Genomic DNA, 19,254 nt, shown 5'->3' on the forward strand with positions numbered 1-19,254 from the left:
TAACTAAGGCCTGAATCCTGCGAACACTTATCTATGTGCTTTACTTCACATATGCAAGTAGTCCCATTGAAGTCAATCGGACATCTCATCTGTTTAAAATTAAAGCATATGCGTAAGTGTTTATAGGATCTTGTGCAACTATATGAATTTGGATTCCTGGCATAAAAATGTGGCTGTTACCATGAAGACAGGAAGGAATTATCCATTTTTAAAAGTTTTTTTAAGTTTGGGGGATTTTCTTTGATATTTTAAACTGTTGCCTTCCTTCAGATGTCACCTATTTTGATAAGGCAGTAATAATTTGAGTACAAATTAACTTGAGAAATTTAATATTAGTTAATCAATATAATGTAATAAATATTGGTTTACTATTTTCAATAAAAATATAGTGTTTATGTATCTTTACATTGCATTTCTTTATTAATAACTGTCAATTATAAATGTTTATTACTTTCACCTATAATTATTTCTCTTTATCATATAACCTTTTCATATTAATTATACTTAAAGTAAGAGATACATTAATGCTCAAAAAAATTGGAAATTAGTACACAAAAATCTTTTTTAGGAAATAAAGATAAAAGTGTGTCTCAATCTAACACGAAACAATACATTACAATTTCCACAACATGAATTCTTCAACCTAATAAAACCCTCTCAAAAATATAAAAATCTGGAAACTAACAGTTAAGGTTGCAACCACTTCACTCAGGCCATACATTCCTGCTTCACATACTCTCAACCCCATGGAAGTTGCATCCAAGTCTAGTTTAGTTCCCTTATCATTTGTGAAGTGAAGAATATGTTACCAGGCACTTGTAAAACGCCATTTCCTTATAAAGGGCTATATTTCCAATATAGTGTAACTTTAACATATAGTTTGTGTTTCCTTATTAAAAAACAAAACAAGATAGTACACACATATTAGTTGGTCAACACTATAGGTAAAGGGCTACAAGTACTAAGGTAAATGTAAAACACCATGGGCTAGATGGAACTATACCTTTTTATGCTAGCTGACAAACTATTTTTATGTAGTTTACATATTTCATAATCCCAAAGAGAATCACATTTTCTCTTTTAGTAATAAAATCATCTTAATACTCAGTCAACATAGTGCATTAACAGAAATCTCATGGTGCTCTGAAAGATATTAATGCCCCCTGAACTAAAGAATTTATTTTTTGGAGATATATTTTAATTTCTGTAGAATAATTTGTCCATGTTGTGCACATTAGGCAACATTTGATACACTTGCAACCTTAACTATTTCTTAATTAAGTTTTTTTTATTTATTGATATATCCTGACAAGTTGATTGATGGACATCAATTGCAATCCCTCAACATGAGCACCACGGGCACTATTCTAAGCATTTCCCAATTATGTAACACACTGACATATTGGTCAAGATCAGATGTCACAGGTAAAATACCTTTTTACTCAGTGCTGCTTACTGATTAGGAAAATAATTAGCTTGGTTTATAAAGAAACTCTAATGTGTTTTTTGTAACACTACATTTCAATACATAATTATACACTGCAATCACACTGAAATAGTTACCTCTTCAGGAAAAAAAAACCCCCATAAACAAGGTCAAACACTTCTAAAAGGAATATTCCTATAGGTTAACCTTTACATCTGTGGTCAGTAACCTTTTACCTCTTTCCCCTGCCAATCTGCAGGATGGGAGAGGGAAAAAAGAGATGCTTCAGACAAGAATATTGTCTTATTAATTCATAGATGTTATTTTAATTGGTTAGGAGGAGTCATTGTCAAATGTGTTACATATCTGCATGGAATTTATACACAGCCATTGTTCCCAGAGCTGCATTCATTCCAACGAAGGGCACACAGGGTTATCAGGCAGAACTGTGTGAGACCAGGAAATAAATCTGCAGGAAGCAACTGAGATACTCAATGTAGCTGTCAGGCAAAGGTTTGCAAAGTGATGAAAGAAAAAACTGCACAACAACAACAACAATTGTTTCTTTAGCAATGGGAATTATATACTGTTAGGGAAATTGGCTGAAAGGTTTTCATTATAGCTGATCATTTGCCATCACAGTTGTATAAATAAAATGCATATGATGATATAATTGATTTCACATTAACAGAGCATTTTTAAAATAGAACATCTATTCAATCTATGTTTTATAATATTACTTGATTAGCCCTTACAATCATGGGATCTTGACGTTTAAAATCACATGGTCATAGAAAGCTCTGTGATGTCACAGATAATCCTCTTAGGTCATCACAAGACCCCACATATTATTATGAAAAAGATGTCAAAGCATGCATTGTCCCTGTCCAAAATCACAAGGGTAGATGGCAACAGATCAGAAATTCCTCATAATTTATTACACTTTAGCATTATTTTAATGATTACCTGCTTTTTGGGCAACGCATTAGTGTTCAGAATGCATAAAAATACTACTGCCATTTGCAATTTTAACCAAGCACTTCTACAGAATGCACATGTATATGCAGTCCAACATTCTTCAGAGGTATTTCCAGTGCAAAAAAGTCATACACTATAGTTTAGTAAAAAGATATTTTATTTTGCTATATAGTTGATTTTTTCAAATTTCTTAAAAGTGAATATTTTTTAAAGAAGAGTTTAAAAATATAAAATCATAGTATCCAGAAGACAAGCGACGAATAAAGCAATTTGAACTGATTTTCAGTTATAATTTTATTATAAGTGAATCAAGTGGAAAATGAGTGTTTTAAAATGTGTCCCTCTCGGGCCAACCCCATGCATCTTGTGAAAATTAAAGTTTGTACCTACAGTCTAAAACACTAGCAGCAAGCAGCAGGAGAATGTTTTCTTGTAACTCCTAAACTGAGTTACGCTTAGAACTCCAAAACAACAAGGAGTCTGGTGGTTAGTCTTTAAGGTGCCACCAGACTCCTTGTTGCTTTTGTGGATACAGACTAACATGGCTACCGCCTGATGCTTAGAACTCAGATCACTGAACTTGTTTCAGAACATCCCTTTATAACCTTTATATCAAAAGGGCATTAGATTACCTAATGTAAAAGTGAATTAAAATCCTTGGCCCAGTATACTACCACATAATATTTCATTAATATTTTAGTCTTTTTTTTAAAGGGTCATGTTTGAGAATATTTTTTTCCTAAATATGTATGTGTAATATAGAAAATACGGCACATGGTACAGCCTAGTTTTATTGACAATGCTGGATAAAAGTGTGTGGGAACTTTTATTTTTTTAAAACATAAAAACTCGTAAAACAACATTGATTATGACCAACTCAATGATCTCTTTTAAGGTAATGGACAAGTCTGGAAGCAAGATAATTATAGAACAATAATATTTTGTATTTCTTTTTTAATTAAACGGCTGATTAGAAAAACAGAAACGATCACAAAAACTCTCTCTCTGTTTACATTAATGTAGGCCATACAAATATTAAACTCTAATGCCAGCCTGGCACTTGTTGTGAATGTTAAAGACTATGACAAACTAGAGTCAATAATGCATCCGATTTGAACCACAGGAGGCTGAAAACCTTCTGTGAGCTGCAGTTATGACCTTACAAAACAACCTCTCTTTCCCAAAATTAATAAAAACCTGCAGTGAAGGGAAAATTGAAGCTATGTGGGTTTTTTTTCCTGGCAGTTCTTACCTTTTTGTTGTTCTCTTTAATATCTTGAGGATTCAGGGACTTGTAGTCACTGAGGGGGAAAATGGCACAGTGGGTATGTACAGTATTTGATAAAAGCAGCAGTTTTAAAACAAACTGAATCTAAAAATTTGACATGCAATAATATCCTACAGTAACTAGCAATTTCACAGCAATTCAATCAACAAAACTAATAGCGTGGAAAATTAAATAAATAAATAAATAAATAAATAAACCCCAGCGATTTCATGTTTCATTGCCTGAAGCCTTCCATCTAAAAGAGAAGTTAAGGCAGGGACTAGAGGCCGTCCTTGACAACCAAATTTACCATGAGGTAATCCGTTGTCGTCAATGTACAAAGAGCTACAGGCTTATTTGTCTCATCTCATTTCAACACTAACACAATTTTCATAATCATCCTGAAGTCAGTTTTTTATAAAAGATTAAGAAGAAAAAAGTATCATATGAAGGAGAGAAAGGATTGTTTTTGAAGGGGAGAACAAGGGAGGTCATAAAGTTTGGCCATTTGTAAATTACTTTTCCAACAAAGACTGGTGCCCTGTAGAAGAAAATTATGAAATACACAAACATTTCAAGACCTAATAGTGAACAGTGGTTTTACTCTTCTGTACATTTAATTGCAGCACACATATAAAATTGAAGTGTGATGGTATAAATGTTATGACTTACATTAAATCTGGCCTAAAGTTGTGTAATATTGCACAGAAAGATAAACCATTTCTCCATGATGTAGTAAAATTGGTGATTTTCACTCCCCTATAGTTTTTTGTAACTTCTTTGCACCATACAAGCAGTGACTGACTAGCATTTGGCTTTCTCCCCAGAACAGGACTTGGTACTGGGCTTGGCTGGAAAAAAAGAAAAGAGAAAAACATAAAAGAATTTAATGGAAGATGAGAATTAACATTAATTGACCTAACTAGATGATCTGCATCCTTTGATGTCAGTTTAGGTCCTTCAAAGCTGTCAGTTTACAATGACTGTAACTTGCAAAAGACACAAATCATCAGTTATTATCTTCAGTCTTAGCCCTTGGCACTTGCCTCTAAAGGATGTAGATATACAAAATTCTAAACTTATATATGAAATCAGGCCAAGAATTGTACCAATGAAAACACCATGTTCAAGTGCTTAAATACTTAAGGCATACTATTGCACAGTCTGTGTTATGTTACGCACCCTTAAAAAGATTTTCCAAAATGCAGTCATGTAAAAGCATCCCCACAAGCCCTTTCACTTTTAATGAAGACAACATTCTGACTGGATCAAAAGCAAAGTATATCAGGGTCAAAGTTTACCACAATTTGTGATCTACTATTGCAGCACAAAGATCAAAGTCCCTGTGTGTGACATACACTTAATACATTAACCTTGTATACAGTCAAGTGTAAAGTTTGCAGCTGTACGTCTCATGTTCAAATATTTTGGTATATAAAATGTAATGACAGCAAGATATTTTAGTGTCATTTATGAAAGATCACAGCAAAATGACTTTATTATAGCAATTTTAATTTGTTCTCCTATTTCCCTCTGTTTATTTGGAAAAAAGATTCAGAATACAAATGCTGAAGCTGGATTAGCTCTGATTTAAGACTAATAATGTTCCTTTTCCAGAGAAATAGTTACCAGGAAACAACATCTGGGATACAATAGATAATTTTATTTCAAGTATTTTGTATTTATCAAAATGTCCTTAAGTTTCTTGAATTTAAAAAAGTAATTACTACGTTTAGTTGATGTTTTCAAGAAAAATACAATTCCCCATCAAAAAGACTTCCCAGTTTAAAATGTTCCTGGGTATAATGAAAGGAGTTAACTTCATTTAACAGGCATAAACCCAAAACTCCAGGACCCTACTGAGAAAAACAGTTGAGCACATTTTAAAAAAAAAATAGTGTAATTAAAAAATTATACATATACCAAACATGCCATTTGCTCAGCTTAAGGTTCTAGGCCCTCCAAATTAAAGTAAAAAGGGAGCAAGTCTTTCACTATATCACAGCCACTTAAGTTTAACAAGTAAATCCTCTGTCCGTGCTGCCTGTTTGTGAAAGACCAATGATGCCCCCACTTGACTAAAGCATGTCAGTGCTAAACAATTCAAACTGTCAACCTCACACAATCTGATTTATGTTTTTACTAATTGTGGGGAAGGTAATTTACAGTACCTGTAATAGAAATACCATGCAGGTCATTTATCATTTTTATTACTTGTTAGACTAATAAATTGTTATATAAACAAACCTACCTCAGCATCGTATTATTTATATTATTATTGCACACTATAGTTGCACTGCTAATTTAGGGTGCACAAAATCTATATTTTACTTCAATTTTGTTTTAATGTTCAAATGTATGCGCAGAATAACTGTTCACAAAGGGTTTTTCAATTCAGCTAACAGTTTAAATCGGGGTGAACTAACTGTAGCTCTCTCATTAATGATACGACAAACATTCTCTAGGTTAAATGCATTAACATCTCAACAAACGCTTACAAAATGAGAGAGAAAAAGAGGTAATATCTGACATAATTTCTTAAACTTTGTAAATATGAACACCATAGGCCAGATTCGGATCTGACGGATATCGCTGTCTAGAGTCTTAGTGGAATTACTCCAGGTTCACGCTGATGTAACTGAGATCAGATTCTGGCTTTAGGTCTTTCTCAAATATAGATTATGATGAAGAAAACAAAGTGATAAATTATAGAGTCCCAAGCTTTCAGCATTTGAGTATGAAAAAATGTGTTTAGAGGTCTAAACAGTTATACACTGAAGTAACGTAGATGATAAAATTATGGTAATAACACTGTTACAATGATAAATTGTATTTTAGCGTTTTAAAACTCAGAAATACCTCACCAAACCATACAATATTGACTCACAGTCAAGATATTAGAAACTATTTATTACTGGATTGAACTATAAGGCCTAAATATTACATAGGTAAATTTCACAGGTCTGATGACACTAATATGATTTTAACATTGATAGTGATAGACAGCGTACTTCACTGTACGCTTGTTGCTAAAACTCTCCACACTATAAAATGTTAAATATTCCAGTCAACAGCTAGAATCTTTTTGGTCAACATTCAAATGACCTGAAGCAACACTGTCTTTTCAGTGCCTTAATTACAGATATTTAACGTACATTGAACAATTAACTCATTTGATAACTATATTTTATTAAAATAGTTAGAGACGACTATGCCTTTAAATCCATATTCCTGTGGCCAAATCTAACATTTCAGTATATTCTTTACAAATTAATGTACTGTTATCAGATTTAAAATTTGAAATATATATTTCACACATTGCTCGGAAAACTTTCATTAAATTGGAATCACTGGGGGGGGGGATTTTGAACTTAAATTTACATTGTCGTTTCTAAAATGATTTCCCACCCCAGCGTAAGACACTAGCATTGTATGCTGTAATTATATAGATTACCCTGTTTCCAGCAAATAAAGAAGAAATTCTATGCCATATTTTGGAGGAGGGTGAAGTGAATGCTGTGATGTATATATGTCTCTCACACACAACTCTAATCAGAGCTTTCAGTACTTAGTCTGGAATAAAGGCATTCAAATCAGTACATATTGGGGAAAATATGAACAGTAACAGAGTGAGGAGCATACACTATGAAATTACCTGGGAATGGGGGGCAAGCTCATTTTAATTGTTTAAAACTCTTTTCAATAAACATTTCCTTTCAATAAATGAATGCAATATCAGTAACAGTGGCACATCTCTGGCATGTACTTTGGTCTACAAGATTAACGGGAACACTATTGGTGGAGAAAACGAATACATTATGAGCTTTTTCCTGTTTAACTCTACCCTCCAACATGCACTCACACACAATCAGTTCAAGTTCAAAACTCAAGCTCACTATGCTTATTTTGGAAATACCTGTAAAAAAGCACACACAACCAAAACAGGTTGCTAGTGTTGGTCATAAATCTGCAGCTTGTTGAATCTAGTAAATATTTTGAGCTACAGCAGCAAAATCTTCAAATGTTGCTTTCTTTGATAGAGGACTGAGCAACAGTTTAATATTAAGTGGTGTCTTAACATTCCAAGATATCAGAATAATCATTTTGGCCCAGAACCACAAAGGGACTTGGGCACTGCAGCGCTGAGCATTGCAATGGCTAAGGTTTAGGCACCTTGAAAATCACTAGAATCTACAAACCCTTTGTTAGGTATCTCGGATCCCACTACAATGCATGGAGAGGAAACAGACACCTGAGAATGGGACGGCCTAAGATAGCCAATTGGAGATGCTGACAAGAGGTACGTGTCTCAAGCCCCGCCCCTCTCCTGGAGCTAAGTGCTTAAGTAAGTCCGGGCTGCTCTATTTGCGATCCACACCTGGGAACCCCGCTCTGGGAGGGGAGGTGCCTTAGGCGCCTAATTCATTTCTGGCAAGAGTGGTGGTGGCACACATCTAACTCCACACAAAACAGTCAGTGGAAGGAGGTGGAGGCAGCCCAGTAGCTTGGGTACTTACGCAGAATGTAGGAGACCCTGGTTCGATTCCCCACCTCTGCCTGGTGACAAGAGGAGATTTGAATGTGGGTTCCCCACCTCTCAGGTGTGTGCCCTAACCCACTGGACTGCACAGTCATCCTCACTCTTTCTCTGGCCCAATTAATATTTAATAAAAAGTGGAACAGCTTCAACACAAGTGATTGAGGGAGACCCACAGGAGAATATTCCATATTTCAGTGGTTAGGGGTGTATCCTAACCAATGGGCTAAAGGCTGCAAAGGAAGCCTCTACCTCCTCCCCCAATTTTGTGTGAAATGGAGTGTGCTCATAGAACACCAGCTACAAGGCCCTGTAGGCAAGGCAGGCAGGGAAACACCTATCTCCACCTGGATCATGCTGTGTCTTAGGCATGAGACAGGCATCTCAGCACCTGCCTGAGGCAGCAATGTGCATTCCCCCAGAGGTAGAAACTTAACTACCTAAGGAATTTTTTCAGCAAAAATGTAGGTGCCAAGTGAGTTTAGGTACCTACAGAGTCAGGCAGCAGCCAACCGGGGGTACTGTGGATTGCAGTGGCACTTAAATCTGGGACTTAGGCACCTAACTCTGGTATTTAGATGCCTAAGTCCCTTTGTGTATCTTGCCCTTTGCTCTAAGGAATGTGTCATAGAGTGAGCTGGCCCTTTAAGAGGGTTGGGGCTTAGTTACACCTGTGCCAGGCTTAGCCTACCTTCCCAGTGAAGGGAATAAGTCTGGGGGTCATGTGATAGATGGACGTGACTCAGAACCAGGCCTACTGGGAGACATAAAGGACGGCTTGATGACAGTGAGGAATACTCCAGTGAGAGCAGAGCTGGAAGTGAGTGTGCTATTAAAGAATGGGAAGAACAGCCAAAAAAGGGCCAGTGAGGAGCCCTAGGCTGAGTAACTCTCCAGAGCTCTTATGCAGAAGGCTTCGGAAAGGAGCCTGGAGGGAGCTTCTGTAATCAGGGTGGTGGCCAGGAAACATGAAGGATTTTATACTAGATTGCTCTAACACAGTCAGCTCTCCCCACTTGGAAATTTCCCTAGTGCAGGGATTCCCCAGGATACATATGACTCATGTAACAGCCTCTATGCTCCTGACATGGGGCCGTACCTAGTGTGCATAGAGCTCTGAATATTTGTGGCTGCTGGACAGTCCCTTAGGAATTGGGCCCTAGCATGCGTTAGAGGTCTCAAGGGGTGCTCTAGCTAACTCCAGGGGCTGAACCAGTTCATAGTCACCCCAGAATCCAAGAGCTGCAAAGATGGAATAAAACCGCTTTTGCATTCTCCACACTCCAGAACACAGGCTGCCTGGGCACCTCCTGAAAAATACAGCTGAGAATCTGGGCCACGAGGGTATATTGGCAATTCAGGTCATTTTCTTCACTTTAGTGTTAAGTCACCCAGGAGTGGCCCTAGCAATTTTGCTGGCCAGGGTGGAAAATGTCCCCCCACCCCTAAATAGTCAGAGGGGTGGGGGATGAGTGGCACAGCAGTTTGGCGTCCCCTGGAAGTTGACAACCAATATGATTGCCCTGCTCACCCACACCTAGAACCAGCTCTGAAGTCACCAAAATATTACGGTTAGCAAACAAAACACAAAGGCTCTCCTCCTTCCCCTTTTTTGATCAAAGGGTTGGCCAGCTATTAGAGATTCTTACTGTACATAATCTATTTATTGTTACCATTTTCTAAAAATAAATTTTGGGGTTCTTGCTATGTGACAACCCTAATAAAATCTGTCACCTTACATGTTATACAGAAGTAGTCAAAGAGGCCCAGCAAACTCATGAACAAACCATGGTCAAATATTTTACAAAGTATCTTGTAATATCTTTGCTCTCATTTAATTTTCCGTACTCGGGACAGGGAGAAACATGTCCGATCTCCTGCCCTTAAACAGATTATAGGGATTTACACAACTCAGCTGCTTCATAAGACTACTTTTACTTCCCACATGTGATTAAGAGTAAATATAAAAGTAACTTCCAGATTTCTCCAGCATCAGACATTTAAACCTTACACCTCCTGCTCCCTGTTCTTCTGACTGTTATGTGCCTACAGCTATTATGGATATGAAACAAAATATATACTTTATCTTAAAAGGCTTAGTCATAAGCTTTTAATTGTTTTTCAAAAGAAGTGGTATTAAATAGATTTAATTTTATCACAACCAAACTATACAATGTTCAATCATAACCTTAATATTCAGACATCTGCCCAATTTAACATGAGGCTGTGATGTTTGAAGCTGGAGAGATTTGGAAGGTGAACAGGGGGGTGGAATCCTTAGGCCATGCCTAATGTTGCCTGTCAGTCACGTAAGTGAAATAATTTTCATTCTTATGGATTTTCAGTTGCCAACTAAATGTTTTTGGGGTCAGGAGGTTGGAGAGTGCTTTTTCAAAGCAAGCCTGGGAAAATACAATGAAAGCAGAAATAGTACGGTATATGTGAAGAGTCTGGGATATGATATAAACAACTCTTTGTATCTAGCACAAACAGCACATCCCCTCAGTCGAGGAGAGGGGGGAAAAAGGAATCACATATGGCTGAGGATTCTACTCTCTTCCTTTGTGGTCTTCAAAATGATATTGATCTGCAGGAGGGGCAGAAGGCATTGGTTTACAGTATTGTACAGATTAGTGACATGCAGGGAAAATGGGATAGATGGTTAAGAAGGAATTTATTGCCAGGTATATATCCCACCCTAATTTGGCCCTGATTAAGTTGTTGTTGGGTTTTGTGTGCTTCCAGTGAGCCTTCACTCTTGCTGGGATCCAGAGACAATGTACTTCTTCAAGACATAATGTGTGTGCTGCTCAGAGTTTAAACTATAGGCTTTATACCCACAAGACAATCCTCAATGATGACGCGTGACATCAAGTAGAGTATATGACAAAACTAAGCAACTGTTGTAGCATTCTTTATCCAAGCCCCTTACTGGTTGTTACTCTCTTTTGCTGAGTCACATCTAAATATTATGTACTGAGAGCTCTATACAGATGGGTGCTGTGCAAATAACAGTAATCTCAGGGCACAGGTGCTGGGAATCTTAAAAATACTAGCATCTGAATTTATAGTGGAAAAGGAGTGGTGCCACACATTCATGAAGGCCTGACATACTGAGTTGAGGTGTTGTTAGAATACCACTAGCTAGTCCCGGAGTGGGTCTTGCCAGCAGTACCCACATTGGCTGATCAGTGCATGTGGTTCCAGGTAAAGTTTGGTGAGGCTTCATGCTTAGGTTAGGGGTGGTTAATTTGGTTCAATACATCATGAATAAAAGCAGAGTCCAATCTGATCTGGATGCATTGCTATGCATCCATCTTTATTTTTAGCCAGGCACATGGAAATTTTGCTTTGTCAGATGCATGACATGCATCCTCCCACTACACCTTTTAAAATAGCTGGCTCTTTAAAAAGTTGTGACATACGGTACTTACAGAGGTGGGGCTTGGGAGAGATTATATTTTACTGCATAAGGTGCAATTTGTCTTCAGAGGTTGGAATTATAGAAGGGTTAAAGGCCAGGACACTGATTCTGTGTATTAAAACACAAAGAGCTTCATATTTTACAGATGAAGGACCAAACTCACTAGCTCTGGTACAGGGAAATGGAGCTTAAACACTGCACCCAGCAGGATTTGCTCCAAGAGAGGGCAAGTACTGTTACTGTTGTTGCCTCACTTCATGGTATTTGACTGAGGACAGCTTTACTTTAGGGCTGGAGCTACACTCCTGTTGGAAGACACTGCTAAGGAAATGCTTTGAATTAGGGAATCCCTGCCCGCTGTGCCTATGTCCCATCCATCCAGCATTTCCCAGTTTCCCCACCTCTCTACTGATGTTGTAGCCACTTCGCTCTACTTCAACACCTTCCACTAGCACTCTCTGCTAGGATTTATGCAGGCCTACTCCGGTGTAGATCCCAGTGAATTGAGACCTTTGTTTTCCCCCTCCTCCATCTGCAATATTTCTTCCTTTACAACTATCTCCATATACCATCACCTGTTCATCTTAGTTTCCCTCATTCAACTGAGAGGTAAGGATTTTGTGTTTGCATTGCTTATCACCATTAGGTTTAATTAGCACCACTCAACCCATCTGAAGATTTAGACAAACTATAACTAGGAATCCTAGCACAATGGGCTCCTGGTCCATGACTGACACTCCTAAGTGGTACGATAATACAAACAATAATAATAATGAAGTGACTGTCTGGCTACTGGACAGAAGGAATTTTTTTTCATTATAACAATGACGTCTAAGATCCACGTACCAGCTTCAACCTGCCATTGCCGAGGCTTTTGAAAAGCCTCATGTTATGGCGCCTACAAGCTGCAACATTCCTAACATAGCTCTGGGGGGACTTTTGCAGCCATTGCACCCCCAGCTTGACAGACCTGAATGGTGATTTTAGAAGACCAATGTGGATGAGCAAGTCAGGGAATTTAAGCACAAACTGGAGAAGCTATAGGCAGGAGCAACATACTAGAAAATGGCAGGTTTTGTTTTGCTACAGAAAAGTGCACCTCGACATGACTGGAACTTGAGTGTTTTGGTCAACTTTCCCCAGCCATCTGGGGTCCGCCCTACATTATAGACTTGCCTCTCTGGAGCAGGGCCACCTGAGTACCAAACAATCCCTATGGTGAATACACTAAGTTGGCACCACTTTCATAAGAGGTGCCAGATTTCCATTTTTATACCACTTCCTCTCAGGAATGCTTCCCTTGCTTTCTTCTAAGTTTTGGGCAGGGTTTTTGATGTAACTTCCTGAGGTTTTTTTTTTTTTAAAGTAAAAATATGTGCAACTATCATAACCTATCCTTCCCTACTGCATGACCAGACTTTGAATCCTAAACATTCATTATTGAAGGACAAATGACTATCACCTAAACTACAGGAATAACTGTATTAGCTGAGAGCAGAAGAAGGTTATGTCCATAAACCACTAGAGGTGGGTTATCCACACACAAGTAGAACCAGTTTACAGACAGCATAGCTAACGATAAAGAGATGGCAAGCTTCTTCTAAGAGGCAGTGTGGCTAAGTGGATAGACTATGGCTCTACCACCTTAGATAACCAGGTTCTATGAACCTAGCTTGTGTAACCTCTTGCAGTTGTGAATCATTACTTAAAAATAAGGTTGGAAAGTGTATATAATTATTAACCAGTCAGTGGAAGTGAGTTTTAAACTCATGCTTCTTCTGGTTCCTAGTTATTTATAATTTGTAATATGGCAGCCCCTGTATGAACTGTCAAGGATTGGGGGCCTCATTGTCCTGCTCTCAGCAGATGGGAGAGCTTGTTCCCCATATGGTGCCTCCAGAGGGGAAAAATGGGCTCCTGTAGCCATAGCCTGAGAACTGGGGATGAGGAGAAGCCTGGCCCAACCCACCACTACAGCTGGTCCAGCAGGTTCCCCAGTGCATTGTACGCTGTTGCAGAAATCACTGTATGTGCAGAATTTCTGGCCTTCTGCCAGGGTGAGAATGTTCACGGTTTCTGGCATGTTACCAAAATTAAGCAACACAAGCCACAGATCTAGATGGGAACTGGCAATTTTCAAAGACTTATAATTCTGTTAAATCCAAACTAAACTAGCAAAATACACCTCTCTGGCCCCAAGGTGTACTACTCACACCTTTCAGAGCCTTGCTGCAAACAATGGAGGTGTCAGAGCTCCTCAAAAAAGGTCACAAGATTCTTTATAATGGAAAGTGTTAAGCAAACTAAAAAACAAACTCCTCCTACAAGTATTGACTTCTCACGGCACTAACTGAAGCTCCTAAGAAGCTTCTACTTTTCTGTTATACTTATCCCACATCATTTCCAACAGGCATTTATTTTTCATTTTATCAGAGAGTCCTAACATGCTGTATCACATACATTCCATTGTTCTGGAGAGTTCTGATATTATTCCTGTTTTGGACCACTGCTATTTCATTCATGTTAATTCATATCATAGACATTACTTTCCTAGATTAATTATTTAAGTTTACAGATATTTTAGTCTTTGAAAAACTTTGCTTTTAAATATGCTGGATTTGCATAGGCATACACCACCAAGTTGAATAATCTTCATGCTGAGGGGCAAGTAAGGGATATCTTTAGGGGTGGCCCTAGTTATCTAGGAAACAGATCCAACCCCTTAATGGAAGGTCATAAAATGGGAATGGTTTCCACAATCTTACAGAAGGTGCAATAATCCCTGTGCCCTAAGACAAAATATTGTTATCCTAGAAAGTGTGTGTTAGGATGGATATATATGAATGAGAGTTTAATTGAACTGGGCTGGTTTTAGACTTGCAAACCAGATATTCACTTACTTATTTGAAACTCGTGTATCAGCAGCACATTCCATGTGAACAATATATTCCACAACAATGCTGTGACAAACAATGCACATGAACTGCCTCAGATATATTGCTGAAGTTGATTGGTCTACATAGGACTTTTTAGAAAGTGTTTTTATTAACACCAGGATCTAAATGTAAAATACATGTAGGGACACTGGGTACATTTGTGATGTTCCCAGGAAGCCATTGGCCAAGGTCCCTTGAGGCTGGACGAGCTGGGTTCGGTACAGAGCTAGAGTGAGGGGAGTAAAGGTAGTTTTCAGCAACTTTTATATTCTCCCAATTCTGGGGTCAGCCCGGTCCCCAGAGTAAGTTACAGAAGCATGAGGGCTGCTTTGAGAATTCAGGGATCTTCTAGACACACCACCTTACCTCTACCCATGTCTTCTAAACTGTAGGCCTGCAGCGGCTAGGGATGTAAGAACAACTATGGAAAAATCTATGCTACTTGGATAGCCTTAGATCAGGGGTGGGCAAACTTTTTGGCCTGAGGGACACATTGGGTTTCCAAAATTGTATGAAGGGCCGGTTAGGGGAGGCTGTGTCTCCCCAAACAGCCAGGCGTAGCGTGCCCCAGCCCCCGCCTCCCATCCGCCCCCCCTGCCCCGTTTCTCGCCCCCTGATGGCTCCCCTGGGACTCCTGCCCCATCCACCACCCCCGGCTCCCTTTCCCGACTGCCCTCCACCGCCCCATCCGACCCCCCCATTCCTGACTGCCCCCCCAGATCCCTGCCGCATCCAACCCCCCTGTTCCCCATCTTCTGGCTGCCCCAACCCCTATCCACACCCCCGAACTCCCCTGCCCTCTATCCAACCCCCCCTGCTCCCTGCCCCCTTACTGCGCTGCCTGGAGCACCGGTGGCTGGCGGCACTACAGCCGTGCTGCCCAGAGCACCGAGTCAGGCCGCGGCTCTGCAACTGTGCTGCCCAGCCACCCAGAGCGTTGCACCGCTGGTGCAGTGAGGCTGTGGGGGAGGGGGGACAGCAGGGGAGGGGCCAAGGACTAGCCTCCTGGGCCAGGAGCTCAGGGGCTGGGCAGGAGCGTCCCACGGGCCGGATGTGGCCTGTGGGCCGTAGTTTGCCCACCTCTGCCTTAAATAGAGGGAAACCTCAGACAGTCATTTATGCCAGCTTCCTGGATACTTTGTGCCACTGGCAGGGAGAAGTGGATCCATAAACTATATATGTTAAACTTATAACATCAGGCAACAAGCTATGGGAAATGGAAGGAAATATACTGATCTATTTTATTTCTTGATCATACATGCTGATTATGTGTGAGAAGCCTCTAGTTTCAGGCATAGATTTTCTCTTACACATATTGCTTAATGTAGGTCACTAAGCAGGTCTATGCCTGGCAAAATATTATGTAAGTAGAGATGCATACATTGGCATTGTTACAAGTTAAACAAAGACCATATTTGCCAGTAGCACTGCTTTGGGAAACTTGTCTAGTGGAGATTAGGGTGTAAACTGTGTCGTCTTTCAAAGCATAGAGATATGTCTGTCTGTCTGAGGGCAAGTCTACACTACAGCATTACATCGGCACAGCTGTGCCACTGTAGCGCACCTGGTGAAGGTGCGCCATGCCGATGGGAGAGCGCTCTCCTGTCAGATAATTACTCCACCTCAGCAAGAAGTGTAAGCTATGTCGTTGGCAGAGTGTCACCCGCAGACAGAGAGCCAGTGTGGACAGAGAGAAATGTGCATCTCTCGGGGAGGAGAAGGGGACTTTTTCACACTCCTGAGCGACATAAGTTAGATCGACCTAACTAGTAGCATAGACCTGCCCTCAGGTATTATACTGCCTCCATTACCATAGTATCGGAACACCTCACAATCTTTAATGTATTGATCAAGGTAAGTGAAGTAGGGAAGTACTATTGGTTCCACATCTGTAAAATGGGGATAATGTACAAAAGGCCAGATTTTCAAAGACAATTTAGTGAAGGTGCCTATTGGGATTTTCAAAAGTGTCTCGCTGCCTATCATCCATTGATTTCAATAGATTGTAATGGTGAACAGGGATAGTCAGTGTTCCTGAGACATGATATTTTTGAAACTTGGAAATGTGTGTGCATTTTGTTTTATTTTACATCACATCTTCTGAATGCTCTTTGGTATTTTTACACACTGCCTAATATAATTTTAAAGAAGCTCAGAAGAGATGGACGTAAAACTTTACACTGAGCTTCAGAACCCAAGTACCTCACTCAGGGCCTGACCCTGAGAGGTTCTGAGCGCCCAGAATTCTGACTTAAACGGGAGTCATAAATGCTCGTTGCTTCTCAAGAGCAGACTGCCACACAGGAAGGCTCCCTCCCCACCCAACATATGTTCTTTATTAGTCATGAGGAAGTTTCAAAATCTAGGTGAGATAAGGAAACTTTCAGTAATGAGATCCTGAGCCTTTCACCTCTAGGTCACAAGTTCAACTCAAGCTCAGGTCAGTCACCAAAAGTTACCATCTGATGGCTGTCTGGTGAATTTGGTGGCTTTAGTTCAGTTCCTAGCGGGCGAGTGTTCACTTCATAAAAAACACTGATAGCTGCATCAGCTGGCACTGAGAGTCACTGCAGAGATTAGGAGGACAGAATGAGCTTGAAGACTGAATTATCCTGTCACTGATAAGTCCTTCTAAAGAAGGGCTGGGGCAGTGCTACGCTGCCTGTGAGGTACCCATTGCGGGAATAATCAAGTACTTCATTCATTAACACCTTTCATTAGCAATTCATACCAAATTCATACCAAAAATTACAACCAAAAACCAAAACCAAAACAAAAATCAGAGAGTATTTAAATATGATAGAGACAGATTCTGCCATCCTTAATCTTGTTGAGAAGTCCCACTGGGCTGAATGCAACCAATCAAGGAATAAGATATTACTCAACATGGACAATGGTGACAGAATCTGGCCCGTAATTTGGGCTTAATACATATGTGCTTTGCATATTTTGCTTTGATTATAATTTTTTAAAATTCATAATTAAAGGTAAAATTAACATCAATTAAAAATTTCACTCAGATCTTAATTTTCAAGGATGACTCAACTAACAGCTGTATGGTTAGCAAAGAGATCAAAAAAAGAATACATGTTCCTTACTCCAAGGAGGCAGTGTGCCCTACTTTAAAAGGCCTGACATTTTTGTCCAGGATTTGCCATAACACCCAAATTCGCTTATTGCCAGGAACAGTGAAACTAAAAAAAACAGAACTAACAAGGTTAAATAAAAATGTTGTTTTTTGTTTTAAAAACATATATTTGCCAGTTTTCAAATCACAGTACTTACATCTGCTTGAAAAAATACATACTTAATTGTCATGCTACAAGTTAAATTTGGTGTGGTTATGCTTTAGCACTCAACATGTAAAAGCATGTAAATGAAAAGTTGGCTGTAAAGGAATGGCAAGTATCACTTAAGAAATCAAAATCTTCTTAGGAAAAAACAGGAATTCACTTTTGAGCAAAAGTCACAGAAAAGTTGCAGTAATTGTAAGGTGTTTGCAATTAAGACTTTACACTGCATGCTTATTTTGAAAGTTCTTATTTAAGGAGATCTTGGTAAAAAACCTAATCAAACTGCCATACTTCATTCCCATGTGTTAGCTTGCTAACAACACTGCAAGAGTTGGAAACTGTCAAAATATTTTATAGCTCAATTATAATTGCCATCCAAGTCTAAACATGCAGTAAGTGGGCGTTAGCCATATCTTAGGGATTGTGAAGGCAATACCCAACAGTGACTTTTCTGTGTTTCAGTTTACATGTGTAAAACTCCTGAATAACCCCAAGGGTTTACGTTACAAGATTTTGAATGAAATACATATAAGTACATCAACTACAGAGATACAGTATGGTAATTATTTCAAAATTTTCAATATGATTGGTGCTTTCCTAACTACAGACCTCGATTGGAAGACTTTTTATCCAGTTTAAATTTCCCCAACGAAAAATATAGTAACAGATGAATACAAAATGAACTCTATGACTAAAAATAAATAAATCAATAAACAGTGGAAGTTTTGTTCAAACACAAGATGTACTGAAACATGGTTTTGATTTTAAGAGATTTTGCAGTAGGATAGAAATACAGATTTTTCTGCCTTTACCTAATAAAAATTGCAAACAGCCAAAAAAGTAAGATTACAAATGCCACTACCATACAGGGACACTAGCAAGTTTTTATAAGTGTTTTTAATATGCATAATTATTGCTTAGCAGAGTATTCTATACGGATGACACAATGTGCTAGGTTCTCTTTTATAGACAATGCTCCATGGAAATTTGTCTTTCTAGCACAGGTATTTCTAACGCCCATATCATTCTGGTATCAATGTGCTGGTTTTACGGTACATGGTTCATTGCGCCCTTCAAAACTATTAATATCTATCAAATCAGTATGTATTAAAGAACCCTAACACTCCACTCTCAAAACTGACTACCTTACTGACTCCCTATGATTTTACTGCTCCCTGGATTAAGATCCTTAAAAGACATTCATGAAAACCCTAATTGACAGGATACAATGGCAAGGAACTACTACATTCTGACAGTGTCATGTCCACTAAATTGAGATTCTTGGCTATAATGTAAATTAACCACTCTTAAAAGAAAGGCTATAACATGCAAAAAGGTACGTGGTCTTGAGGACAGTGCAACACACAATTCAGAGGATCTGAGTTCAGGACTC

At 39.0% G+C, this 19,254-nt stretch overlaps 1 protein-coding gene across 16 annotated transcripts in view; it reads right to left on the minus strand.

The window, feature by feature from the left end:
• EHBP1 (EH domain binding protein 1) overlaps positions 1–19,254 on the minus strand; it is a 322,570-nt gene that overhangs the window by 94,014 nt on the left and 209,302 nt on the right. For all 16 annotated transcript variants that reach the window (XM_037896082.2, XM_043543993.1, XM_037896085.2 and 13 more), the window contains 2 exons: positions 4,344–4,522; positions 3,657–3,705 (listed from right to left, as the gene is read on the minus strand). In XM_037896082.2, coding sequence (XP_037752010.1) covers positions 3,657–3,705; positions 4,344–4,522 — 228 coding nt within the window. The remainder of the gene's footprint in view (positions 1–3,656; positions 3,706–4,343; positions 4,523–19,254) is intronic.

Source organism: Chelonia mydas, chromosome 3, assembly GCF_015237465.2.
Source record: "Chelonia mydas isolate rCheMyd1 chromosome 3, rCheMyd1.pri.v2, whole genome shotgun sequence".
In the NCBI taxonomy this organism is placed as follows: domain Eukaryota; kingdom Metazoa; phylum Chordata; order Testudines; family Cheloniidae; genus Chelonia; species Chelonia mydas.